Genomic DNA, 26,601 nt, shown 5'->3' with positions numbered 1-26,601 from the left:
TGCCAGTGGTCAGGATCATTTAATAAATTTGGAGTTTGGTTTCTTAACTGCTCTATTACGGGATTATGTGGAGCTCGAGTGACATGTGTGCATGCGTGGCGTTCGTATGTGTGCATTTTGTGGCTGTCTGTTTTTTGTTTGTTTATTCCAGTGTATGCTGTGTTTACATTTATGAGTCTGAATGCTTGTGTGGAAAAAACAAAAAAAACCCAAAACAGCACACACACGCACACTCAGTATTTTCACATTAGTGTCTGGACATGAGGTTTCTCTTGCAATTAAAAGCCATTACCGGCCCACCAAATGGACCTGAGGAGTAAATTTCTGACCAGTTATACACTCAAGCTGTACAGAGCCTGAGAGCTAATGGGCCAGAAAATATTACAGAGGCGGGAGAGAGAGAGACTTGTGTACCCCTAGTTTTTTTTTCTTCATACGGGCGTGTAAACATTAAGATTATGTACACTCTTGACCCCATGAACTTGTAACCCTGAGAAGGGGGTTTTCTAAAGTTGCAATATCAAATTATACACAAATACTCAAAGAGTTGTATTTCTGAGGGCCTGCTTCTGGTTCACTGCAAACAATTACTGCTTTAATGTCAGAAGTGCTTCGTCGTCCCTCGACGGCCCCTGCCGCTTCGCCTCCATTTCTGTCTCTCTTCTATTCCTGCTTATTTGCCAGTGGCCATGAATTTCTCTTCACCTTTTTTCACTCTCTCTCTCTCTTTCGCTCTGCTTTTCCACTGTGACCTATTATGGGTCTTTTAAGGCTCCACTGAGCAAAGCCAATTTACTACAAACTGGGTGTAAGGCTCACACTACTCTCATGCAAACCTGCGCGCTTGTATACGTGCACATCCGCATGCGCAAAATGCCTTCAATCGCTTTGACCTTTCCTTATCTTGCCAAGATCTCAAGTAAGCACATACACGTAGTGATAGCTATCCCCAGATTGGGTTCAGCGGACTTAAGTGTGGCTGTCAAAGTACTGGCATTTGCTTTGTTCATTACAGAGCGGTGCTGGCTGGTCCGGAGAAGGGATGAAGGGGAAAAGCGAAAGAGGGTGACAGAAAGGGTGTCCAGAGTTTACTACACCTATGTGAAATCTCACCTTTTCGCTTCTCTTTCCTTTTTTTTGTTAGACTTGAGGAGATTGGAAGTGCTGTATCTCAAAGAAGGTGAAGAATTTCCAGTTAATGTCTTACTTTAGGCTTTGCACCCATTAACATCCTCTCTGAGCTTATATATTACAATCTGTGCTGCAGCCACTTCACAAACTCTTTTAATTTGCCCACAAACTCCTCCTACACAATCAGGATAACCAAACTTGGCACACAGGTACATCTGAAGCGTCCACAATGGAAGAATGTGGGGACTAGAGACCAGAGAAAGTGAATTACGTTTGGAAACTACAAGCGACTACAGGCGAGTGGGCTTTTCTCAACTTCCAACCAAGCAATTAAAAGGGACATGAATAGGTAAACACATGCGTGTAAATTTGTAACATGATGAAAGGCAAATTTTAAAAATCCTCTTTTAATGGCATATATTAAAAAGAAATTCAGTACTCAATGGGAGTGCGCACTGTCTGGTTGATCACAGTGCACTCTTGTTTTAGATGAAAATGCATTTTGCTGCATGGAAACATACAATCACAACCATATTTGTCTCTTTTTTTTATGTAAGCAACATCAATATTTTTCATTCGCTCCAATTTCTTTTAATCAATGTAATTAAATATATCAGTTTTCCAACAGCACAAACGGACCAGAAAATACTGTAACATGGGCGTGTACTAGTAATAAAAAAATACAATCGATAATAAGCCTCAGTTTGGGGGGAAAAAACTCATGGACCAAATGTTGTAACCTTCCACTAGAAAGAATTATATGTGCACTTAAGGAGAAAGGAAAAAACATGAAAAGGTCGGAGACCAATTTGGAATTTTTGATCTAAAAGATTTTGTAAACTATGCAGTGTTTGGTTTGTTATATCGTTTGAATTGATAAATACAAAATGTATCTGAGTGTGAAGATTTGGTTTGCCATGCTTGTCCCTTGACATTTTTATTTATACATGGATATGTTATGCATGTGTAAATAAGAACAGCAGTTTAGTGTTCATTTTCTTTTACCGCAGTTCTTTTCTTTTGCTTTGTTTTACAGTTCATGTTAAATATATAGAAAATTATTGGTCTTACAACACAGACATAACTGAACCGAGTACTTTGGTTGACCTTAGTAGGCCAGTCTACTATCACACACACCACAGTAGACCTTGGTTTATTTCTCTGCTATGACCTTAAACAAAGCATCTATCCGTCACAACAAGCGTGTCCATTCATACGCATTAGAAAAGCAGCAAATAGCTGGAACCAATCGTGACTGGGGCTAATCCGATTGCCTGGCACAATGGGCACTCGGTACAGACCAGATCAGTGAGCAGCCAATGGGAAAATAACATTCACAGGGAGCGACGCATTACAATTACGTAGACGCAAATTGGTCTCGGAAATGAAAAGCCTTAAAATTAACTGGTTTAAATGAGAGTCACACACACAAACTACATGGGCACTTTAACACAAACTCCTGTGTACAAGCTGCACGCAACGTCAGATCAAATCCAATTTCATGAAACTGCACTCGGGCTTCGACACACGCTCACGTCACACCCACACAAACGCGCATAGCCAGCCACTCTGGGCACAAGGACAGATAAGAGAGCACGAGGGGTCAGGAGTTCGAGGAAAAGACGCCATGAGAAACTTCCTGACTCATCTGTCAATTATTTAAAGCAATTACAATAACGCACTCGGGCAAAAAACATAAAAACAAAAAAGATCAGTGTTATAGTTTTAATGTGACGACACCTCTTGCTTTTATGAATCAAATAGTAAATTCACAAAAGAAAAGGAATTATCAAATTAATAAGTTTAATACTAATCCTCGCACTGACTCAATCAGATGGTTCTGACAAGACATGTCTCATTAGTCAGAATTACTGCTGAAAGACTCAGGATCTATGGGGATGCCACCATAGTCACATCAGACTTCAAGAACAGAGAAGAAACTATTTAATTTCAGAAGAACTTAAAACTAAGAATGTGAGTAACTCAAAGATTACTAAGGAAATATGAATACAGTGAGCAGCCTGTTACCACAGGAAGACCCCAGCAATATCAATCCTGATCCACTCAATACAAACAGGCCTTTGGACAGTAGAAATAGTGAATATTTGCTAGTGCAGCTGCACGAGAACACCCAGGGCTACAAGCTGAGATCATTGCTCCAATTCCTTGAAGCAGATTTAACACAAACACACATTTCTATGTACTGGACACACAACTTCTTTGAGGATCAGTGATGCCTTTTTTTAGATTTACTTCTTGAGGGTGCAAGAAGCCTTAAATGTCACACTTTTAGGTTCAACAGACTTTTATTGAAAATAAACCATGTAACATTCTTACTGAAATTTGAAATCGCAGCTTAACTATCCGTAGATGCGACCTAAAATGAAACGTATGCTGCAAGCCGAGTTAGGTAATCAACAGAAAGGAACAAGCCTGAATAAACACACAGGCAGAAATGCAGGCAGGTGTTACCATCTACCCTCTTTCCCCCCTTTCTATAGACACACAAGCTTTGTGGCAGTCTGCAAAGGAAGGGTCTCCTGAGGCCAAGGTCACCTCCCCGCAGACCAACACAGCTCTGCTCTGGTTCCCAGATGTTCATATGCGTGCACACACAAACACACAAAGAGACCTCCTGAGCATGCTCTTGGAAGCTGAAAACAAACAAACCTAAATGGACAGACATATAGTACTGCTGCGGGCGCTAACCAGTCACACTGCGACTATTTGTTTATGTGTACACAGACTACTTGACCTGCATATAGTAACTGCTGCGTGTTTATTTGTTTGCCTGCTTAATTGCCGAGTCCTTATCTCTTTAACTACCATATCTGTCTTGCACATTTTACAGCAGTTGCACTTTTGTTTGTCGAGACCTTGTATGCGCGAGCAAACATGACCACGATAAATTCCATTAAGTATACTTGTAGGCACATGTGTATGTGTGTGTGAGTAGATGTCTCCCAGCACACATATGTGTGCACTTGTTGAATAAATGATCTATTCCTGGGTCTGTCAAGGAAATGGGGGTGGGTGGGTGGAGTAGGGGTGGGGGGTGGGGGGGTTGAATCAGGCCATTTGGATGCTGATGGGTACAGACGTGTGTATGTGCATGGTTGTTGCTGGTGGAGGGTGGGGGCAGTGGAATCCACACCAGACCATCTATTATAATGACAGGAAGCAGGAAGTACAACCCCTTCACAGTCACATGGCTGCCAGCTGTCTTGGCAACAAGAAGGAGGAAGATAGAGAAGATGATAGGGGTTGTGTGCATGTGTGCCAGGCTGTGTGTGTGTGTGCGTGTGTGTGTGTGTGTACCAGGTATTACTCACATTGTGGGGGACTTAAATCTGTTTTCCTTATGAGAAAGCAAGTCCTCATATAAATCCCTACATTTTAAGATGACGACATGTAGTGGTTACGATTAAACCTATCTCCAGGATATTATAGTGAGGCGCTGTACTATCCTCTAAAGTTGTGGCTACACAAGTATTTGTGTGCATTTGTAATGTCCTAATGGAAAATCTTCATTTTTCAAACACAAAACCTAAGTGAAATTATGCAAAAACTCAAACTGTCCTCAACCCTAATCTCAATTCAATTCCTTCTCCATTAGAATGAACTCAAATCTATAAGCCGTTCGCTTGCACCCATCGATGTTCCACAAAATCCACACTGCACTAATACAGCTACATTTTAACCACATGGATCTGTTTAGTAGCTGCAACTCAGCATGCCAGCTCCCACTTACATGTATACATTTTCACAGGTATGCACACATACCTTCACGTTCTTCACATGTAGAACTCACACCCATTAAATGCACAAAAACACACTTTTGCACCAATTTCTTCCAAGCTAAAGCACACTGGACTTACAGCTTTCCTGATCAGGAATATTAAACTTTAATGAATAAACATAAGAAGCACGTATTATTTCAACAGTGTCATGCAGATATGCATTTGTATGCCATATAATATACACACTGCAATTGCCTCTCATCTATCAAGTAATCTTGGGTGAATTATATCAGCCTGTTTCCACATATAACGAGAAGTCCAAAGCATGATCTGTCTTCTCCCTTTGTAAGATCTATAAGCTCCATGCTTTGCAGGCTTAGACCTGGGTAACTAAATCGTTGTCACATTCAAAAACAGCAATCACTGTATTTCTCCTTTAGCATCCAAAAAGGCTCTAAAAATGCTCACTTGTGAACACATACACACACAAACACACATAAATATTCACCTTCAGACAGGGTGCAGGTGGGTGTCTGAGTCTCCTTGCTGTAAGAGACGACCTCTTTGGGTAGGAAGTCTACTTGTGTGATCTTAGAGGCCCCCAATCTCTGCATCCTGCGCCTGGATGGCAGAGAAGACGTTCTCATTAGCTCCTGATCTACTGTGGATAAATCCAAGCTGTCGATCAAACAGGGCATCATTTTTCATTTCAAACGCCAAAGTTTCAAGTAACAAATTACATTAAACCATTAAATATTTTATTACTTAAAGTCGAGAGGTTTTTCAGTATGACATGCGGTCAAAATAGGATGTTTTGCAGGTGAATTTTATAAAATGTTTTAATAGTGAACAAGAGGAGAGGAAAAAGCTGTACCCGAGCTCAGAATCAGCCTGCAGCTGCAGCACAGAGGGGTCTGTGTCCCACTGCAGTGTCCTGATGTCACCAACAGGGGGAGGGGGAGGGCAAGAGAGGACATGCATGTTTACAAACAAACACCTTATAACAAATACAAAAACACTAAAACACACGTGTCGTGCACAAACAGACATTAGCACATTCATGTGCGCACAATCTTATGCACTGACACCACTTATTTACAATAGCCTATCACAGGAACTCCCATTGATTTTCATGCAAAAATGGCACTGGAAATAATTTAAACAGATAAAGGAGATGAAGCAGATATATTATATTTCATTAAACATCAATGTGCTCTGTTATTTTAAAGATCTCTGCTTACAAGTCGTTGTGGAAGAAAAAGATTGATTTATATCAGTGGAAAAGCTATTTGATGTCCTAGTGACTGCAGAAATATTTCTATGTACACTACATCCAGCTAAAACAAACATATATGTGTCCAGTGAATATACATCTGTAGCATGACTGACTAGAAGCCTGTACTACAAAGCAGTGGTCTCATCCAGGTAACTTCAGGTTTAATTCTGGGGGTTCAATACTGCAAACACGGTTCACTTCTTCCTGGGGTAAATCCCTGCTGCAAATCTAACCTGCTCCAGAGTTGGTTATGGTCTAAATTAGAGATCAACAGCTATGAAATCACCGCCCACTGACCAATCAGCTCTCAAGGAAACAGCGTCACCATTATGAGAAGTTCTCTCAGCAGTAAAGTCTAATGAAGTTTTTCTAATAACATCTGAAGTCATCAGTGATCAACAGAGATTCTTAGACACAATTTTATTTCTTGATTTTTTTTTTTCTTGTTGGCTGCAAACAATGTTAACAATGTTATTGTTCTGTAAGCATTATGATCCTAAATCAGGAAATTTATTTTTACTTACTGACCTATCAAATTTACAGGTAGACTAACGTTTGAATTCTGTTTTTAGATTCATTCTTTACTGTTAAACATCACCGAGGTTACAGCTGAAAAAAACATTTAAACTTTTAAACATTTAATGAAATATTTGATTGTAACAACTAAATCCTTTCATGTCTTAATGGCAGAGTCTGTATTTTTGCTGGCTTTCTTTCCTGGATTCAAAAAGGCTCAACTTTATTCATAAAACAGCTCTCCTCCAGGCTTATTGAGCACTTAAAGCACCCACACATTCATAAAATGCTTTTAATACTAAACCGCAGTACAGTGCATTTCCAAACAGACTCCCCCACAATGTTTCTTTATCTGTAGCAGCTGTGTTACTTTCAGTCTGCATTATGCGTTTAACATCGTCATACTTTTCTAATTGTGCAGGGTTTTTGTTTATAAAATCCATGACAGTACATTTATGCATGTTTGTGATTGGTCAGATGCGGTCACTCCTTTCATGTAAGCGTGCAGCGGAAACTCTGGGTTAACATAGCAAGTTGATAACCAGGGGCATTTGACCTTTTATCCTGATCGAAAATGTGACGGTAAGTGAATCTAGATAACAGAAAGGTATTCTGGGTATGTCGAAGTTCAGGCTCACATGGTGTTTTTAACTAAAACTAAAGGGCTGCTCTCCTGTAGTTTTTTTCGTACCTATCCTCGCCCACTGTGCAGTTATTCTAAACATATTTAGGTAAAATTCAGTGTTTCACATTCAAATTAGTGCCAAACAATACATGGAAATCATGTAACACACACACACACACACACACACACACACACAGCACATAATTTAATGGAAAAAAATAAGGGTTTGAAAATTGCTGTGGTTTGCATACATGATGACAGTGTACTTTCTATACATCATCATTATTGAATACATCCCTGAGCTCAATGCTGAGATTGGTTTTGGGGATTTAAGAGTGAAAAAGTTGCTGCAGAAACCCGAGGAGTTCTGTGGCAGCTTGGCTGAGCTCTGGCAGCCATAAAAGGATAATGCTTCCAGCCTTCACTACACTTCTTGATGATACCTTCAGGGACAGCGAGCACACCCGTTAACATTCAGCTTGCGCTACAAAGCGCCAGGTGAGAGTGGCAAGGCATTTCTTTAGCCTGACAGGCCGGCTGTTTTACAGTAACGGGGATGACACTTTAAGCAGCACTGGCAATTCTCTGAAGACTGAAATGACTTCTGTGGTTCAGCTCATGAGAGCAGAAATCTTTCACCCCAGTATTAGAGGAGACAGGTAAGCTTCAGATGAGAACACCAGCAAAGAGTGGAGGAAAGCTGAACAGAGAAGCTGGGGCACTGCACTGTTTTGATCCTATAAATCACATTGAGGACACAAAAATAAGACAACTGACAACACTGTGGGTTTAATCTCCCTATGAGGGTAACCTCAGCCAAAGAGAGGTGAGAGGGTGTTGGGGGTTGGGGTAAGGGGATAGGGGGTGAGGGGGATTCCTGTGTTTAACATGAAAATGCTTACCTTGAGGTCTGTGCTTGGGACTTGTTTTTAGAGAAACCTGACCTAAGAAGGGACACACACATACACAGCCACAAATGGAGAGCTCAAAATGGCATGCCATCATTCAGGGTGGATTTGGGGGTAAAAAAAAAAGAAAAAAGAAAAAAGAAAAAGAAATCATTCCAGGAATTAACACTAACTCACCAATTTGTAAAATCCAATTTGTAAAAGCTAAAAAGAGATGAAAAATCCTACATAAGGCAATTTCTGTCTAATACAAACTTTTGCATGTTCTGTAGCCCCAATTCCACCCCTGGCTGTACCAGAACATCACATCACTAATGACCCCTGAAGGCATCACTCACACATCATCCTCACAGTCAGCTGTCGTTAAAAAGCAATGGAAAGCGCTTGATGACCACTCGTGTCTCAACAGCATTCACCAGAGCCGCCATGTGCAGAACTCAGAGAGCTCCAGCACGTGTCTGGGTGAGTAATGAATGAACAGGCGTAAAAGTAAATCCTGCAGTAGCCTGAGCATGTATGATGAACGAGCGCTGTGATTGCAGCCTATGGAAGGGGAAATGCTTATATTTTGTCACTTACGCTCAAATGAGCCACTTTGAGACAAACATATGGTTCATGTCCATTGCTTCATACAAGAGCTAGTTTTATTGGCTCACTGTGGCTGCTTTCTAAAGGTTTTCCACTATGGTTCGTGCTTTCAACAGCTTATATCTGGATTTATTCTACAGGAAAGACATGAAAGGAAAAGCTGTAAAGTGGTCATCAAAGCACTGGATGCCATGACAAATGAAAGACACCAAATTCAAATCCTAACCTCACCACTAGGAACATTCATCCTTACCTAAACCTGTTGTGCCATTCACAAGGAAAGAAAGAAAATATGTCATATGAACCATTAACACCCACAGCCAAAAGCCTTTTAAAATTATTATCCTTTTAAGATGTTAAGTCTTCAAGAAGCCCTACATCGGTGCACAACTATACAATTTGTTGTATAGTTCTCAAAGAGAACCAAACATGTGAGGATAAAAACTTCTGTCACGGTTTTCAAGTGTCTCCCACGCAAATGCACTGGTCGAAAATAATTAAAGGAACACTTTTAAAGCACATCAGATCTCAGATTGGGGAAAAATTAAGCTGGATATTTATAATGATATGGACTGAGTAATGTTAGAAACCAAAGGATGCCATTTGATGGAAATGAAAATGATAAACGCTCAAAACTCAAAGTGAAAAATGATGTGGCAGGCTAGTCCATCACCGCAGTAACTTAAAATGCTTCTCAGTTGTGTGTATAGCTCCAGCGTGCTTGCATGCATGGCTGACATTCACACCAGTGGCCTGCTGGCTGTCCTCATCCTATTCCAATTCACACAAAGGGGCAGATACTGGTCCTGCTGATGGTTTAAGGACTTCATACGACACTGTGCAGCGCTCTAGAGCAACTGCCTGACTCCTGGAATCTCCTTCATGCTCTCAAGACTGTGTTGGGACACATAGCAAATCTTCTGGCAATTGATGTGCCATTCTGGAGAGGTTGGACTACTTGTGCAACCTCCAGGTATCACCTCACCCTACCAGTAATGACACTGACCCTAGGCAAATACAAAACTAGTGAAAAACAAAAAAACAAAAGATGAGGAGGGACAAAAACACCTGTGGCCTCCACCTGTAAAACCTTTCCTGTTTTGGGAGATGTCTCATTGTTGCCCCTCTAGTGCACCTGTTGTTCATTTCATGAACACCAAAGCAACTGAAACTGGTAAACACCCCCCTCCGCTACTTAACTGACACAATCAATATCCCACAAGTTTAACTGACTCTGATTAAAAAGAGTTCCTTTAATTTTTTTTGAGCCGTGTGCTTAAAATGTAATTTTTGTTTGATATGAGAAGGTGAAAAATGTTTGATGAATTTGTGTTCACCCTTAGAAATGTATTGATTTGAACAAATGTGATGAACTAAGGCTTCTGGAATTACAGCTCGGCATACAGTGTTTGATTTTGGCCCACCTGCCTGCTGCTCCTCCATCGGCCGAGTCCTGGCTCCCCGTCTCACTGGGTGTGCTTACTGATTTGGAGGGGGACACAGGAGTCGGGACTGAAAAATAATAAAAAAAATTTACATTATAAGCTGCATGTCATTGACAAATAAAAAATAAAAAAAAGATGTAAAACAAAAAGACTATCACTCATTATTAACTATTTATGTTCAGCAGCTTTTGAAGACACGTTATAAATAACCTAAGCTTATAATAAGCACTGGAAGTGACCCAGTTTTGAGGTGTAGGGGGTGTTATTACAATTTCAGACCACTAGAGAACAGTGATCTTCCAAAAGCTCATTTCAAGTGACCCTGAGGATTTAACCTGCTCTGATATTTGATGATTTATCATAAAAGGAAAGCAACACTCATTTGTAAACTCAAATGGGTCCATTAGAAATTGTTTGATTACTTCTGATCAATTATTTCTACCAAATTTCAGAACAGAGATAATCAAAGGGAGACAACAAATTAAGCACATAGCTGGTGATTGTGTGCATCTTAGCCTGATGCATGGAGGGTTTTTGGCTGTAATAATGAAGGTTAGTGTAGTTTTTGAACAAAAAAGCTATTCTCTGGTGTAAGTGTTCTAGTAAACATTTTAGTGAAAAGAGTCAAAGAACATTTTAGTATTCATTTATTACAATACTGCATACCTAGTGGAGGCTCTGGTGAGATCCCAATACTCTGCAGCAGGGCCTCAGTCTCCCTACGCTTGCGATCTAAATCTGAATCTTCTGGGGTCGCTTCTGTCTTCTGCTGGCTTTCTGTCTGCTCCGGATAAGTTAAAAAAAACCCCACCAGTTTATCCATCATAACTCAAAGAACAGCTTCACTGCTGAAACATCATAGATTAAGACATGCAGCTGCATGCACATTTTGATCCATACTTAAAACACCGACCTTGTGCACATGCATAGATGTTGTTCGTGTGTCACAGCCTGACAAAAAATCAGTCAACCGCACACAAAAAAGGAAAACATACAAAATGAGTGACGATGGTGGGAATTTACTCACTTTTTTCCTTACCTCTTTCTTCTTCCTCTCCTCCTCCTTCCTCTTCTTCTCCTCCCTGATCTGGGCAAGGCGCTGCTTCTTGCGCTCGAGCTCAGCTTTTAAGTCGCTTTTGTCCGACATGGTCGCTTTTGTCCTGCGGGGCTTAAAGTAAGACGACCAAACAAGAATGAACTACATATGATTCTATTAAGCATTGATTTAGAAAATCTCCTGTGTGGCAGCTATAAATCTGTATGAGTCAATGACAAAAAAGAAGAAGTTTTGACGTATTTTTAAGTTCAAAACTGGATTTTTGACTTGAAAGCCAAAACAATATCGGTTAGCATAACCAAATATGAATATAAAATACATATATTTTATATATATTTCTTGTGTCATGGAACAGCTGCCACCCTTACTGAGCCAAGTGGGGCTCTTCAAAGAACCCACCTTACGCTACTAGTGGATGCCACCTGGGAAGTGGCCCAGTCAGAGCTGTAGAAGCTCCAGGTGTCTGGGATAAGTGGGTCAATACTGAGAAGAGAGCAATCTTGGCAGAGTGAAGTACAGAGAACATACACAATGGTTCTCTATTACAAGGTTGAAAATGGATTTATTTAATTTTTTCATTATTCTTTACCCAAACACAGCTGAGTGAATGGGCTTAATTTCAAAGATATAAACCACATTATTACCACATTCAGAGTGCTGTTTTGTTGCAGTAGTACATCACATTTCTATAGCTCTCAATGGAATTTAAAGCATACTTCCTGTAACAATTTTATTACCTTTTGAGAAAAACCAGCTTTGCCTTGTGTAAATTAACTCAGCCCATGCTTTTCAGGATCAACTTCCTATTTGATGCTTGCCCCACCCACCTATGCCAAGTCAAACCAATGGGGGCATCCATGTGTGCAGTTCTAAAGCCAGGGCTTAACAAAACAAAGCTTTCTTAAAACCTTTGTATAATTATGCTCTCCTATTCTAATTCTTTCATTTAGTTTAACTCATCCCTTAGAGCTGCACCATGTGATCTACTGGTTGAGCTCATCGAACTATGAGCCTGCTACAGGCTGCTAATTTGATGCCTGTATTAGCTGTTGCACGCGGTAGCAACAATATATAAGTGATTGGCCAATTTATTAGGTACATCTGCTCAACTGCTCATCAACACAAATATCTAACCAGCCAATTACATACCATCCGTTCAGTTTCATTCAGACATGGTCAAAATGACCCTCTGCATTTCAAACTGAGCATCAGAATAGGGGAAAAAGGCAATTTAAGACAGTTTGAACAGGGCATAGTAACTGATGCCAGACGGGCTGGACTCAGTATTTCAGAAACTGCTGATCTATTGGGATTTTCCCACAAAACCATCTCTGGGGTTTGCAGAAAACTTTCTGAAAAAATATCCAGTGGGCAGCAGTTCTCAGGGAGAAAGTGCCTTGTTGATGACCACACCGGCAGCAGACCACACCAAGGTGGCGCTCCAGTCAGCTAAGATCAAAGTTGAACAAAGCATTATTACCTGGTCTGACAAATTTTGATTTTTGCTGTGACGTTTTCGGATTGTAGGATCAGACTTTGGGTTAAACAACATGAAACTATAGATCCATTCTGGCTCATATCAACAGTTCAGGCTGATAATGGTGGCGCAATAGTGTTCGAGATATTTTTTGGCATACTTTGGGCCCCTTACTACCAGCTGATCATCATTTAGTGTGCTGGTGTATTGTTGCTGTCCTTGCCCATTCTTTTATGATGGGCATGATCAGCTTTTTGATGGCTGCTCCCTGCAGGATAACGTGCCGAGGCACAAACCTCAAATCATCTCAAACTGCTTTGTTGAAAATAACAATGAGTTCACTGTACTCAAATCCCCTCCACAATCACCAGATCCCAACCCAATAGAGCATCTTTGGGATGTGGCGGAACATGAGATTCCCATTATGGATGTGCAGCCGACATGTGCAGGAAATGTGAGATGCTATCACATCTATATGGATCAAAATCTCTGAATATCTTACTGAATGTATGTCATAAAGAATTAAGGTAGCTCTGAAGGCAAAATTGGGTCAAACGTGGTATTAGGAAGCTGTACCTAATGAAATGGTTTGTGAGTGTATAGGCAGAGGTTCAAAACTATCACCAAACCGGAGTGTTACGCACATAATTAAGCCTATCTGCGCGTGTGTACGTCGTTTTATCTTCTTACACATTAGCACAACAGAGCTGACACATACAGAGTCATAACAGAAAAGATAAAAAACACAACTACATATGCAACAGGAAGAAAAGCAAAAATTACTGTGCTCCATTGACGGCTATCGCCATTAAGGCATTCGCTGCTAGCTAATTGCAAATGTGACAGCATTTATACAAACGTCGACGCCTTTAAGGCCTTGTCATCAGCGTTACAATGACATTTAACAACACAAAAGGGGCCTAATTTACCGAAAACAACCGTACAGCGAATAGTGTTATTGTTTCACTCGTACCTCCTCGTCCACTCGTTGTGATAACGAAGTGTCACCGGCAAAGATGCTGTCTCACTGCTGCACCTCGGGAAAGACAAATCAACACATCCTCCACCGCTGTCCAAATGGCACCGTATCAAAGCCGCCGTGGTACCACCGAAGAGGTCGGTTAAGCCCTTTCGTGTGGTTACTGACAAAACGGGTTAAAACGGGGCATTTCAAACAACAGATGGAACAGGTGCACGGCACGCCGATACATCCCTAGGAAGAGCGAGCAGGATGATGCTGAGAAGGAAGAGGGGTTGAAATCCCACCTTATTTGACCACAACTGCGAACGCCGCCATCGTGTGGTCAAGATTGAGAAGTGCGTTTTAAACGGCTAGATCTAAAAGGTGAACAGGAATTATTCAGCATTTCGGACGCATAACTTTAACAAATAAAGAGGATTTAATTTGTGGTTTGGATATTTGAGGGTTTCATCCATATATATGTACGCAATCAGTCGGTTTTTTTACTCTAAGGATAAAAAAAGTTTAAATCAGATAAGTAATTCAGAGACTTCGTCGGTAGGGGATGCGCGTAGAGCACGTTTAGCATCCCTCGATGCTAAAATGACTCCACCCAAAGTGAGGACAACACGGGTTCTGATTGGTTGTTTCTGATGTCAATCTCTGCACCCCCCCCCCCCTCCCTTCCCCGTCTACAGTCAACAACACACGTAGCACAGCACAGAAGTTGAATTTGAGGGGCACAAAGCAGCCTGTAAAATGCAAAGACGCTGCTAGAGAACAGAAACACCGGGGAACCCATAGTTTCCTCGAAGCTCTTCAGAGGTATGACACCGAGCTAGCTGAGAGTCGTCAAACTGGGCCGTGCTGAAGAGAGAAAGGACTGTTTGTTTCTGAGTTGGGGTCTGCAAAGGGGAGAGGGGGAAAATGAAGTTCGCTCAGTTTTTGCTGAAAAACAACTTTGTGGCTGGGATACCGAAACAAGTGGATAGGTTTTCTAAGTTTTCTCCATCTCCCCTGTCTATGAAGCAGTTCATCGACTTTGGTAAGTGAACTAGAGCAAATTGTTGTTGTTTTTATTTTATTTATTTATTTATTTATTTATTTTTGTGTTTGTATGTGTGTCTGTGGTAGTGGTACACTTCCAGATTTTAATCGTAGGTCAGAGTTCAGTACAGGTGCGAAACAAACTGCCCGAAGGAAGCATATGCCCACAAAGATGACACAGAGGTCATGTTTTTGTGCTTGCTCAGTGTTTTTTCTTCTTCTTCTTCTCCCTGATGTTGGCTGTCATGTGACTGCAGGCTCGGCCAATGCATGTGAGAAGACCTCCTTTGTGTTCCTCCGCCAGGAGCTTCCTGTCAGATTGGCCAACATCATGAAGGAAATTGATTTCCTCCCTGACAAACTCCTCGGCACTCCATCACTGAGGCTCCTCACCAGCTGGTAAGAAATTCAGATGCACAGCAACAAAAATCATATTTATGAATCCCAGATTCCTGCACTGTTCAACTGGTCATTCAAAGCATGCAGTTCACTCACGCCCTCTGCTTATCACCTCATAATATTACTTCCCACACATTACAGCATCTGCATATCTACAGTGACTTCACACACACAGCCATCCTGTAGTTTTGCTAATCTGCACCTTAGGTTGTGTGACTGTTAACTTTAGATGTGCACCAAATCTCTTCTTTTCTCAGCCAGAGGATTTCTGTGCACTCGCTTGGCACCTGATCTGGGAACATGTTTTATGATCTGTTCTGGATTAGATAAGACAGCCAGTCCCTGTTTCACATGGTTGTGTTGTCCCAATGGGGCTTTATGACTTAATTATTAATGCATATGCCCGGTCTCGCTTCAGCGGTGCTCTGTGAGGAAGCAGCACCTGTTTTTGACTTTTGAGGAATGCATGCTACTTATCGCATGAACCCATGTGCACACTCCGATTTCAAGGTGTAGGAGAACTCATAACCATGTTGTTTTTTTAGAACGTTGACGTTGAGAAGAACAGCTGTGATCTCTTTATTGTTATCATACTGTAGCTATGTCTCTGACCAAAGCAGCTGAAACGTTTGTTCCTAGTCTAAAGAGGTTGGGCCAGGTGTGGTTCACTTCCTTCTGTAAATGTCCTTCATTCAAATGGTGGCTAAAATAAATTGCTTTGTTACCACTTTGGCATGTTTAGCCCTCTAGAGTTCCTGAACTTATAGAAAGCTCTAGTCCTTGTGGTGGGAATGCACTGGTTCCTGTAGTGGAAAAGGCCCCATTTACTGGAGTTTTACTGTCGTGTGTTCTGCCTCTAGATTTTACTGTATGCATCACAAAGCAAACACTACAGATGTTGGCTAGTCATCCTTGTTTGTTTGCATGATTGAAGAGCTCAGCCAGCTTTTCTCAAAAACTAAAATAGCAGTTTGCTTTTCCACCAAAGCAGCATCACACACTGCAAATGGTACGCTATCCATGTTGATGATGTATAACTTATCAAGCCCAGGCAACAACCCCACTCTTAAATAGAAGTCACAGCAGCAACTATATTTGGCCATGTACCTCATGGACAGTAACGTCCTTTTTCCACTGAGCTTTGCTTGCAAAAATCATCAATCTGTTGTTTGTTATTGGTGTTGACGAGTCAAGACACTTGAGGCTTTGGCATTTGGGGGAAAGTTGCATAAAACATCTATTACAGGATGTCTGTTTGCAGAGTGTGGAGGGCCCGGAAGGTCATTTGAGGGACACGCTCAGTGTGTTGAGTTGAAGCTACACTGCTGGTTACCTTTCACCCAGTTTTTGTGCAGTGAGGCGGCGCAAGAGAGCATGACTAGATGAGCTCAGCACTTCCTCATTCACTGGTCTAGACCAACAACAATCATCTTTTATTTAAAGAGAGGATGTTGTTACGTCATATTCCAACAGCTACAGCAAAATTCTGCCCAGAGTAGCTTCTTTCACATGCTTCTTTTTCAATATATATTGCCTTTCTTGATCGCCTTTTGATTTGTGATAAATTAAACTGTGCTGCTTTAAAAATCTATTCTTTTGTGTCCATCAGGTATTCTCAGAGTTTGTTGGAGCTCATAGACTTTTTAGAAAAAGATCCAGACGATAAGGATGTCCTGAAAAAGTAAGTCGTACGCAGAAACTATTCACTATATGTGTACTAACTGTAAACACATGTCTCTGCCAGGCTTTTTGTGTGTGTTACAAATCAAATTATTTATTAGGCGAGTGATGGCCAATGCTAATTCAACATCTGTGTAATGACACGTTAATTAATCAGTAGTGCAGTTGCCTGAATCCCTGATACGGTTCCGTTATTCATGCTCACATGAAATCACAAATACCCCGCATTGCATCGAGCAGATAGGACGTCTCATTTTTGTCATATCTGCTCGAGCTGAACTAAACATACCCCGGTCTGGCAGGGAGTGAACTGGATTTTAAGGGAGGAGCAAAATGAATGCATTGGAATTTGAAAACTAAAACCAAGGCATCATTCTGCAAGAAAAAGTGGGACAGTGGACGTTTAATCTCAAGTTGTTTACCTGGTTTATTCATTCAGTGCATTCACCGTCTGATGTTTGCTTTGACTTTTTGTCAGGTGCCATCTGTTTGAATTTGCTTCACTCAAAGCAGTTCCTTAAAGTTACTAACTGCATTTATAATAGCACACTTCTACAGCTGATTTCTTATATGACTAACCTATGTGATGTGCTGTCTATGCTGATGTGCAGTAACTCTCACAATCATCGTGTCCCTTCACATATTCATGCATTTATCATGTTGTTGTCTCCAGCTTTACACAGACTCTAGTAAACATCAGGAACCGGCATAACAACGTGGTGCCCACCATGGCTCAGGGGGTGGTGGAGTACAAGGAGGCTTTCGGCGTGGACCCCGTCACCAACCAGAACGTTCAGTACTTCCTGGACCGCTTCTACATGAGCCGCATCTCCACACGCATGCTCATGAACCAGCACAGTCAGTATAGTTACCTGTGATTAACTGTGAGTTAATCCGCACAGTTGTTATCATTCACAGTTCATGTCATTAAAGGAGCCCTCTGAAGTTTTCATTTAAATAAAAGTGAAATAAATGAGGTTTAAGGGTGTTTTCACACCTGCCAGGTTTAGTCTGGTGTGAACACGGTAATCGCACTCAGGTGCTGGTCTCAGTCTGGTTCCTAATGAACAGCAGTGCATTTCATTTATGGTGTGAATGTGAGCTAAAAAACTTCCTGTAGCCATGTAAGCTTTTCATTCTGGGATGCAGCAAGGTACAATACATGTGCAAAGGTCTATACAGGCAAGCAGCTAGCTGTGAAATGAACGTAAATTCTCAGTGTTCTCTGATAGTCCAGAGCACAGAAATCTTCCCTCTGTGTTTATTTCAGTTGCTCCAATAAGCTGACTGAATGTTGTCTTGTAATTTGTAGTGACACGTTCCCGTTTCATTGGAGTTAACTGTTATTGTATGCAAATTAAATCAGATCACAGGTGAAAAGTCATAAAGATTCATACCAGACATACTATAGGTGTTGACAACACCGTAAGAAATACTATTGAATCAGAATCAGAATCAGAATCAGAAAAGGGTTTATTGCCAGATGTTGAGGAGGTTTACAACATTAGGAATAAGAATTGAGCCCATTGACTTCCTTTACATTCTGTATTGTTGGTCAGTGCTAAACAAATCAAAGGGAATCAGCTTTTACAGCTGAAGCTCTGTTAGAGATCTACTGTAAATTTCCAAGGAAGCTGGCAGTACTTATTTAGCCAGGCTAGTGTACATCACTAGAAGTTAAGACAAAAAGAACTAAAATAAAAAAGAAGGTTAAGTGGAAGTAAAACCAAAAGCTTTAAGTTACACTTGATGAGCTGATTCAGCACCAAGTTGTGTTCTCATGTATTTTTAAGAGCATTTTTTTAAAAGCTGCAGTAGCAGAAAAAGATTCAGACCCTGCTTTTGCAAAGGGGAGGAAAACCTGAATTACAATGTGCTGATTATGGACTTCCACAACTAGTGTTGGCTACTACATCTTTAACCAGTATGGCATAATCAAGGTCCAACCTGATAACAACAGTTTTACAGCGGTGTAGCACTGCTGTCACACTGACTATTTAATGAGTCTGGCTTTATTTCCAGCTGAACAAGCATGTATACTGTGTATGTATCACAGATGAGCCTCTCATATATATATATATATTTTTTAATATGTCTACTTTAGCATTGATATTTGACGGCAGTGTAAATCCGGCCCATCCCAAGCATATTGGCAGCATTGACCCCACCTGTGACGTTGTGGAAGTAATAAAAGGTAAATAATGATGTTTCTCATAGCTATGCACACACTCACGCCCATGCACGCTGTGTGTTATCTGTTTTCCACCACTCGTCTGTACATACAGCTTCGTGACCTTTTGACCACTGATGTTTTGAGTCAACACACATAGTGTGTGCAAGCGGTGTTGTGTTGTTATAGTGCGTGTGCACATATGATCACTGTGAGAACAAGAGCGAGGACTTCTATACCCTTGTTATTTCAGGATGTGCAGGTCTGGGCTTTTTTTTGTTGTGGTAACAGTTTCTGACCCCGAGAACGTCACGTTTTGATTCACTTTGCAGATGCCTACGAAACCTCGAAGATGCTGTGTGAGCAGTACTACCTGACCTCTCCAGATATGAAGATCACAGAAGTCAATTGTAAGTGTTTTAAAAAAAATAAGGTTTACTTTATAATTCAGGATGTAGCGCTGCTTGGATTTTCTGCTCGTTGCCATCTGTGAGAGGAAAGTTTTGCTGGGTTTCCTGTTCCAGAAACAGAACTAACTGAAAGTTACTCTAAGTCAGTTACCAGGGGGACAGGCTTTGTTAACCAATCACGATCACTGGCAAGTTTTCTTATCTTTGACTCCTCCCCTTCTGCTGCAGCTGAAGTCGCCTTTTGACACTCAGTTCCTCAAATGTACGGCAGATACTAGAACATGTATAAGAATGTGGTCACTTGCAGAAGTTTACATCTTCACAAACACTGAAATCCCAGTTGCATGTTTGCTGTTTACGCATGTTTGACAGTTTTATAATCAAGCTGTCATGAGCGTAGAAACAGGGATCACTGGACCTTGCGGATTTATTATCAGCTCAGAATAAAATCAGCAGGTCACATCTTTACAACACTGTGACTCCATGAAGGTGCTAAAGCATTGCTTGCATGTTACTGTTGTAATCCATGTTTAAATGAACAAATCTGTAGCAAGCCTTAGGATGAACAATCATTTGACTTGGCCTACTCGGGCCAAATGATGGAAAAAATACCTGCTGATTAGGTAAATATTTGTGAGTACATTTGAGTGTAATGACTTTAGGATTGTTGTGGACTTTTGAATGCAGACTGCAGATAGTCAAAATGTGCTGTGCAAAAGTCTTGATCCATCCATCATTTCTTTATATTTTGCTAGGAAAATGAGAAAAAGTTGCAGCGATTTATTGAGATTTGTAGACACCTTTAGCTTCAACTTTACAATCATTCTGTCATTAATATATAAGGACGGAGACAGGAGTTATGTCACAGGGTTATATTCAGCTCAGAATAAAATCTGTAGTCTCAGTTTTTCTAACTCTGCGGCACAGAGTCACAATTTGGATAAGAAAGGCTCTGCTCATTACTTGTTGCAAATCCTGATACTGAAGCACCGTCGTTGTTGGCTTTCTTCTTCTACTTATGCACGTATTTAACTCAGAGTGGACATACCAAGAATTGATAGAATGAACTCTCAAGGTGCCAAAGTTTTTGGATAGACGTGGAGCCCTTTGAACTGGAACAAGCCCCTGCTGTTCTCCTGAACATAATCTTTGTTAGTTTTATACTGAAGATATCTGTTTCCTGTCTGCTGGCTCTGCCAAAACCTCGACACTAGAGGTTCCCAAACTTGAACCATAACATTCATATCTACATAGTAAAGATAGCTGTATGCCGTTTAACAGAAAAAGAAACTGCTCTTTAAACATATAGATGATATAGATACACCTGTTCTGTTACATGGTATGGTGAGAGTTGATCAAATAGAGTTTAATCTATCAAGGAAGAGATTCAAGAGACCAGCTGCACGCCTTTTAATAAGACCCTAATGGTTAAATATCTGTGACTATTATAATACATTTAAAAAGTGTTTTTTGGGTTTTCTTGTGGTCAATGTTTTGAAATGTTTCACAGCCAAAATCCCTGGCCAGCCCATCCAAATTGTATATGTGCCATCACATCTCTACCATATGCTCTTTGAGCTCTTCAAGGTACAGTATTAAACACGCACTATTAAAAACAGGACATTTATTGCTGTTCCTCATGGGTCTCCTCACTTGTTTTTCTGACTACGTGTTCTCTGTCAGAATGCAATGAGAGCTACAGTAGAGATGCACGAGACGAGCACGACGTTGCCCTTGATCAAAGTTCGTGTTTCACTGGGCACTGAGGATCTCACTATCAAGGTAAATGAGGACACCATGCGTGATGATAGGCTGGAACATTTAAGCTCCAGGCAGCACTGTACGTGTTGTACTTTGTTCTAAGTCTGCTCTGGGTGTATACCATAAATACAACTAACCTGCAGACTTGATACGCAAAGTACCACACTCTTAGATTATGTTTAAATGATAAAGAGTTCACAGGCAAAACACTAAGAGAACTCTTGTAAATGCAGAATGCTTGTGTTTTATTTTTAGATGTCTGACAGAGGAGGCGGAGTCCCTCTAAGGAAGATTGAACGTCTCTTCAGCTACATGTACTCCACAGCTCCCAGTCCAGTCCGCGTAGACAATGGTCGTAATGCCCCTCTGGTGAGACTAACACTGTCAAACTTGCTTTTAGGCTTTTTTTTTGTCCTTAAAGGTGCAAATCTTACTACTAGAACTCAGTAGCACTGCCCCTCCTCCTAAAGTTGAAGGTGGTGGGGTTGAAGCTATGGTGGCTATTGTAGGAACTCTGACTGCTGTTCATTTGCAGCAAGTGATGCAGGCTGTTAGTCTGCTGTTTAGCTCAGCTGTCAGTATGCTCGGCGTCCCTGGCTATTTATTCTGAAGATGCCCTATAAATTCCCACAAAACTCAATGAGTTTTTCAGGATATCTTGACCTTTTTTGTGAGTACTGCGATTTATTATGTTAATCTCAGTTAGCTGCTGTTAGTCTCTGTTAGCAGCTATTATCCTCTGTTAGCTGCTATTAGCCAGCATCAGTGAAACGTTTCTTGAAGTGGATCTAACATTGTTAGATTTAGCAAATAAACTCAATGTGAGAATTTAATCAAACTGTTTTTCTGAGGAAAAGTGAGATTTTTAGGACACTCAAGCCTAACATTTGCTGTCATAATATGAGATTATAATCAGATATAAATCAGCTGTTATAACATTGTCTGCTGTCTGGAGACAGGAGGGCTACATGTCTAATAATGTGCTGACAGTAAGTAGCTGCAACAATATCTGGAATAAATGAGCATGTTTATGCACATTTTTGTGTGTTAGAGCCCTGACTTCAGTTCAGGAAGTGGTGCCGGAAGTAAGGAGGAAGAGGCTGAGGTGGAAATGTATTCAGGCTCTAGCTACATACATCAAACGTGATTAGTTGGAAAGGTGTTCTCCATCTTGGCCACTGTATTCAAGATGGTGGGGGAACATGGTGGCATCAAAAACTGGTGCTTTCTTCTATGTATGTTTAATGGATTTGTTCTAAGTCTAAGAATCCAACAATTTATTGGAAGATGCAATTAAACACTAATAAATGTATATTTAAGAGTACAACATTCTTGTTTTCCATTAAACAAACTAAAAAAACACCTTACCTCTGTTCCTGCCACTGAAACAGAACCTGTACTGTGGCCAGTTTTTGCCTGTTCAAATTGTGGTGTTCATCAAAGCTCTATCCTTGTCCCACTGTCATTTTCCAAATATAGTTAAGTCCATAGGTAGTTGAACAGTGACAAAATTTTTGCAGTTTTGCCTGTGTACATCAAAACTGCGGATTTAAAATTCAAACAGTCAGGATGTGATTGAAGTGTAGACTTTCAGCTTTAATTAATGGAGGTTAACAACAATTTTAGAATGAAATTATACCCATTTTTATACACATTAAAGTCTACAATTAACATATCTTCATGATATTGCCTTGAGGCGACTTTTTTGTTGTGCTTTGGCGCTATATAAATAGAATTGAATAGAATTGAAATACTCAGGGTTTACAACAAGGTGCAAACTGGTGTTTAAACTCAAGAACAGAAAGACCAGATTAGATTTTGCCAGAAAATATCTATTAAAAAAAAGGCCTTCTCAGTTGTTTTAAACAAATCTTTGGACAGATGAAACCAAGATCAACATGACGTGTATGGAGAGGGAGAGACCGCTCATATTCCGAAGTATAGCATATTATCTGTCAGACATGGTGGAAGGAATGTCATAACATAGGAATCTGTGGCCACCAGTGTAACTGGGTCACTAGCATTTATTGATGAAGTGACTGCAAAAAGCAACCAAAGAGTTTCTCAGGCCAAAGAAATGGAATATTCTTCAATGGCCAAGTCAGTCACCTGATCTCAGTCCAGCAGAGCAAGCTTTATAATTAGTGAAGTCAAAAACTGAAGGCAGAGAGACCAAAAAGCAAAAAACAAGCAACTGAAAACAGCAGCAATAAGGTCCTGGCAGATCTCAAGGAAGGAAACACAGCATTTAGTGATGTTCATGGCTTCAAGACTTCAGGCTGTCATTGACTACAGAGGAGTTTTAAAAGCATTTCTTATGTTTAAAATTAAACAGCTTTATCCACTTAATTTAGGCCTCTTATAATGCAATACTATGTATGAAAATGACTGTAATTCCTAACCAGTTAATGCAAATTTCTTTGGTGAACCGCAGTGAATGAAAGTCTGCACATCAATGACATCTCGATAATTTAATTTAAACTGCACTGTGGTGGTGCACAGAGGCAAAACTACAGAAAATTGTGTCTTTATCGTTCAAATTGTGGACTTCAATGTGGGTGAATGGAGCTCTGCTGGGTCTCAGCTAGACAGCAAAGGTTACTGGGCCTGTGATGTTAGACCTGCACAACTGTGGAAGGCTACAAACGTCCAGTGACTTATAATGGAAACTTTTTTGTCTGTTAAATCTCTGCTAAAGACAACATTTGATGACCTTGCCTGTACCTTTAATGATAGGTTCTGAAACCTTAATGACAGCACAAATCAATAAAGACTGTTTAACGACTGGGTTTTTTCCAAGAATAGCTGCAGAGGCAGAGACCACCCTCACTAACGTTTGTGGCAAACCCTGTCATTTGGTTCTGCAAACAGGCCTGAAATATCACAGAAACCACTCAGTTTAGAAAAGGGTTACTCCCAGTATGCGTTCAAGGGGTAAAATAGAGTAAAAATTCCCTTTATTGACAAGCTTTTATGAGAGTTTTTTAAATATAATTTTCAAAATTCTGGATTGTTCTTAGTTTTTCTTTGTTTTGGAGGTGCTTTTATGATTATTCTGGTGTTTTTTAATATTTGCAGTGTCTTTGTGTTAAGCACGTTCTAATTTAGCCAAGAAAAGTGCAATATTTAGAAGAAAAAAAGGTCTATAATTATATTTGAAATTTGAGTAAAGTTCAGTAAAATCTTGCTGTTGCCTTTAAACCTGACATTAGGAGTAAACCTGAGTCTAATTCACCCTGTTTTAACCAGACACTTACACAAACAAACATGGCTGCAAATGAGCTTATTACACCGTGAAATGCAGTCAGCAGTGGTTCACTGGTTTAAACTCTAACCATGAGAGACTCTGATATTTTTTTTTAAATGTTGCAGTAGTTTTAGATTAATCTATAAAGACAGTGTAACCTTGTTATGTTTCTGCTTTCCCGACCTTTATTCAGGCTGGTTTCGGCTACGGCCTGCCCATTTCCCGCCTGTACGCCAAGTATTTCCAGGGAGACCTGCAGCTCTACTCAATGGAGGGTTATGGCACATCAGCGGTCATATACTTGAAGGTGAGAACAGCTCCACCTTAACACATAATGTCAAAAAATAACATTGAAGGCCAAGTTGGTGCAGAGTTCACAAACTTGCATGCTGTTAGCCGGACGTACTGGATAGGCTGAGTGGAGGCAGATGCAGAGTAACTATTTAATACAGAAATGTTGTTAGTATAATTTACAAGGTTACATTCTGGAGATCGAGGGATGTCGTTTAAACAGGCTACTGAGTTCTAATTAGACACACATGGACCTCGGCAGGAGAGCAGGGTGGGCGGGGGTGTGGTTAGACTCCAGTAACGAGTTCCCCTCCATGCTCTATCACTAGGCCCTGTCTTCAGAGTCTGTGGAGAGACTTCCTGTTTTCAACAAGTCGGCCCTGCGGCATTACCAGTCCACCACAGAGGCCGATGACTGGTGCATGCCCAGCAAGGATCCAAAGAAGCTCGGCAGGTATGAGACGAGCGGGTGATGTCAGACTGAGGAAGGAGAATGAGGAAAATTAAGAAGAAGAGAGCACATGTCGGAGGAACCAAAATGCTTTCAGCGTGTTGCTGGACTTGGATTTTTGTCGCGGACTCTTCTCTCCCTGAGGGAGGGCGGAAAAAACAAAAGTTTATTGTTGGTATGAAGAAAGCAGTAACAAACCTAAACCTGAATCTGATTTCAGACCAGCTGTCACCTAACATAAGCTCACCCCACAAAATGTGCTGCTAATGAGAATGGAACAATTAATAATCTCCTTTTTACCTCAGTGATTACGCTCAGAAAAAAAGTCCTCTTTGTGTTTATGTAACATTAGTATCATTCACAATCCAGACGTTTGGTTTATTAAAATCACAAGTATTTTGTGTTTGTGCATTAGGTTAAACGTTTTTGTTTTGTTTTTTGTTTTTAAAAAAGGCCAGCCACAGCCGACTGAAGTGTTTGTGTCTTTGAGCGGAACGGGGGCGCGATCGCTGACTGCCGCATAAACACAAAGGGAGCAAAGTCTGTTTCCAACGATCAGCTATAATATGCAGCGCTGCTTCGTTCACACAGCTTTCAGCGTTTCTTTGTGAACAACAGCAAATGTGAAATTATTTTTGCTGCGATGCCACATTTGTGTGTGTTGGAGGATTTTCAGTGTCACTAATTATGTACCTCGTGTCTTTATGCAAGCTGAAAGGAGTTTGAAAAGTCGAGTCATGCAGAGGAACGAGTGGAGAAATTTATCATGCCTGGTCAGATGGGTGAAAAATAGTTGCGAATGTTCCCTTTACAGTGATTTTAAAGTGTTAAAGTATGTGTGAAGTTTAATGGGAAGTACAATTTCTGCAGGAAGTTGTACTTTAGCTCCCTGTTATGTAACACACTGTAAGTCTTCACCCTGTTATCTGTGCCTGACATGATACAGTCAGTATTGGAGGCACGTAGGAACAACACAAACAGATGAGAGAGGACCTTATGTAAGATGTAAGCCATTAGCTGCCAGACATACTTTTATATTCAATCCATTTAGTTTTAAGTTTGGAAAAATGTCTTGGGAACTTAATGTTGAGAAAATATTTTAACCTTTATGTGATGTTTTCCCTTGAATTCATAGATGTGCAGTTTTCACCTTTTACTCTATAAGTGTCACTCAAAGGCCAAGTGTCCCTGCACTGAGTCTGTGGTTCACCACTAAGAGGACCAGTGAATGTGGAAATTAAAAAAATAAACTCGTGTCACCTCTCAGTGTATCATTTCTTCAGATCCACTTCATGCTTCTGCACTTTGTTGTTCATTTGAAAAGTCGGTGAACAGAAATGAAACTGTTTACAGTCTGTAAACAGCTCCCATTTGTTACCGCCCTCTTAAAGTCTCCCTTCTCTTTTTCCACAGCTCGTTTT

At 40.6% G+C, this 26,601-nt stretch overlaps 2 protein-coding genes across 14 annotated transcripts in view; one reads left to right on the top strand and one right to left on the bottom strand.

Annotated features, from left to right (window-relative positions):
* LOC120726710 (cytoplasmic dynein 1 intermediate chain 1) overlaps positions 1-14,255 on the bottom strand; it is a 65,960-nt gene extending 51,705 nt beyond the window's left edge. The window contains exons 1-8 of one of the 10 annotated variants that reach the window (XM_040020523.1): positions 13,737-14,255; positions 11,686-11,785; positions 11,257-11,397; positions 10,896-11,010; positions 10,209-10,296; positions 8,191-8,232; positions 5,746-5,805; positions 5,380-5,492 (exon numbers count right to left, since the gene is read on the bottom strand). In XM_040020523.1, the coding sequence (XP_039876457.1) occupies positions 5,380-5,492; positions 5,746-5,805; positions 8,191-8,232; positions 10,209-10,296; positions 10,896-11,010; positions 11,257-11,376 (538 nt within the window). In that variant the 5' untranslated portion in view covers positions 11,377-11,397; positions 11,686-11,785; positions 13,737-14,255. Of the gene's footprint in view, positions 1-5,379; positions 5,493-5,745; positions 5,806-8,190; positions 8,233-9,037; positions 9,044-10,208; positions 10,297-10,895; positions 11,011-11,256; positions 11,398-11,685; positions 11,786-13,736 lie in introns of all 10 variants that reach the window. The other 9 variants (XM_040020518.1, XM_040020521.1, XM_040020522.1 and 6 more) reach the window with 9 other exon arrangements.
* On the top strand, positions 4,230-26,446 carry pdk4 (pyruvate dehydrogenase kinase, isozyme 4). Of its 4 annotated transcripts, none has more exons than XM_040020538.1 (11): positions 4,230-4,235; positions 15,029-15,170; positions 16,780-16,851; positions 17,524-17,708; positions 18,955-19,044; positions 19,353-19,430; positions 20,941-21,017; positions 21,114-21,212; positions 21,447-21,560; positions 24,632-24,745; positions 25,059-26,446. In XM_040020538.1, exons 2-11 carry the CDS (start codon positions 15,103-15,105, stop codon positions 25,200-25,202), a joined length of 1,041 nt encoding a protein of 346 aa, XP_039876472.1. In that variant the 5' UTR covers positions 4,230-4,235; positions 15,029-15,102; the 3' UTR covers positions 25,203-26,446. The 4 variants fall into 4 exon arrangements, 3 of the variants coding, with proteins under 3 accessions (XP_039876472.1, XP_039876470.1, XP_039876471.1); XM_040020536.1 differs by lacking the exon at positions 4,230-4,235 and adding an exon at positions 14,412-14,769; XM_040020537.1 differs by lacking the exons at positions 4,230-4,235; positions 18,955-19,044 and adding an exon at positions 14,412-14,769.
* The last annotated feature ends 155 nt before the right edge of the window (positions 26,447-26,601 follow it).

This window comes from Simochromis diagramma, unplaced genomic scaffold, assembly GCF_900408965.1.
Source record: "Simochromis diagramma unplaced genomic scaffold, fSimDia1.1 OVJJ01000753.1, whole genome shotgun sequence".
Classification (NCBI taxonomy): Eukaryota; Metazoa; Chordata; class Actinopteri; order Cichliformes; family Cichlidae; genus Simochromis; species Simochromis diagramma.
This window is presented reverse-complemented; position numbering and strand designations above follow the sequence as displayed.

Bases quoted from the DNA above. Each gene is read 5' to 3' on its own strand.
- pdk4 (XM_040020536.1), top strand. From the start codon at position 14,652: ATGAAGTTCGCTCAGTTTTTGCTGAAAAACAACTTTGTGGCTGGGATA. The intron at 19,045-19,352 runs GTAAATAATGAT...TTCACTTTGCAG, and splicing joins CGTTGTGGAAGTAATAAAAG to ATGCCTACGAAACCTCGAAG. The intron at 19,431-20,940 runs GTAAGTGTTTTA...AATGTTTCACAG, and splicing joins GAAGATCACAGAAGTCAATT to CCAAAATCCCTGGCCAGCCC.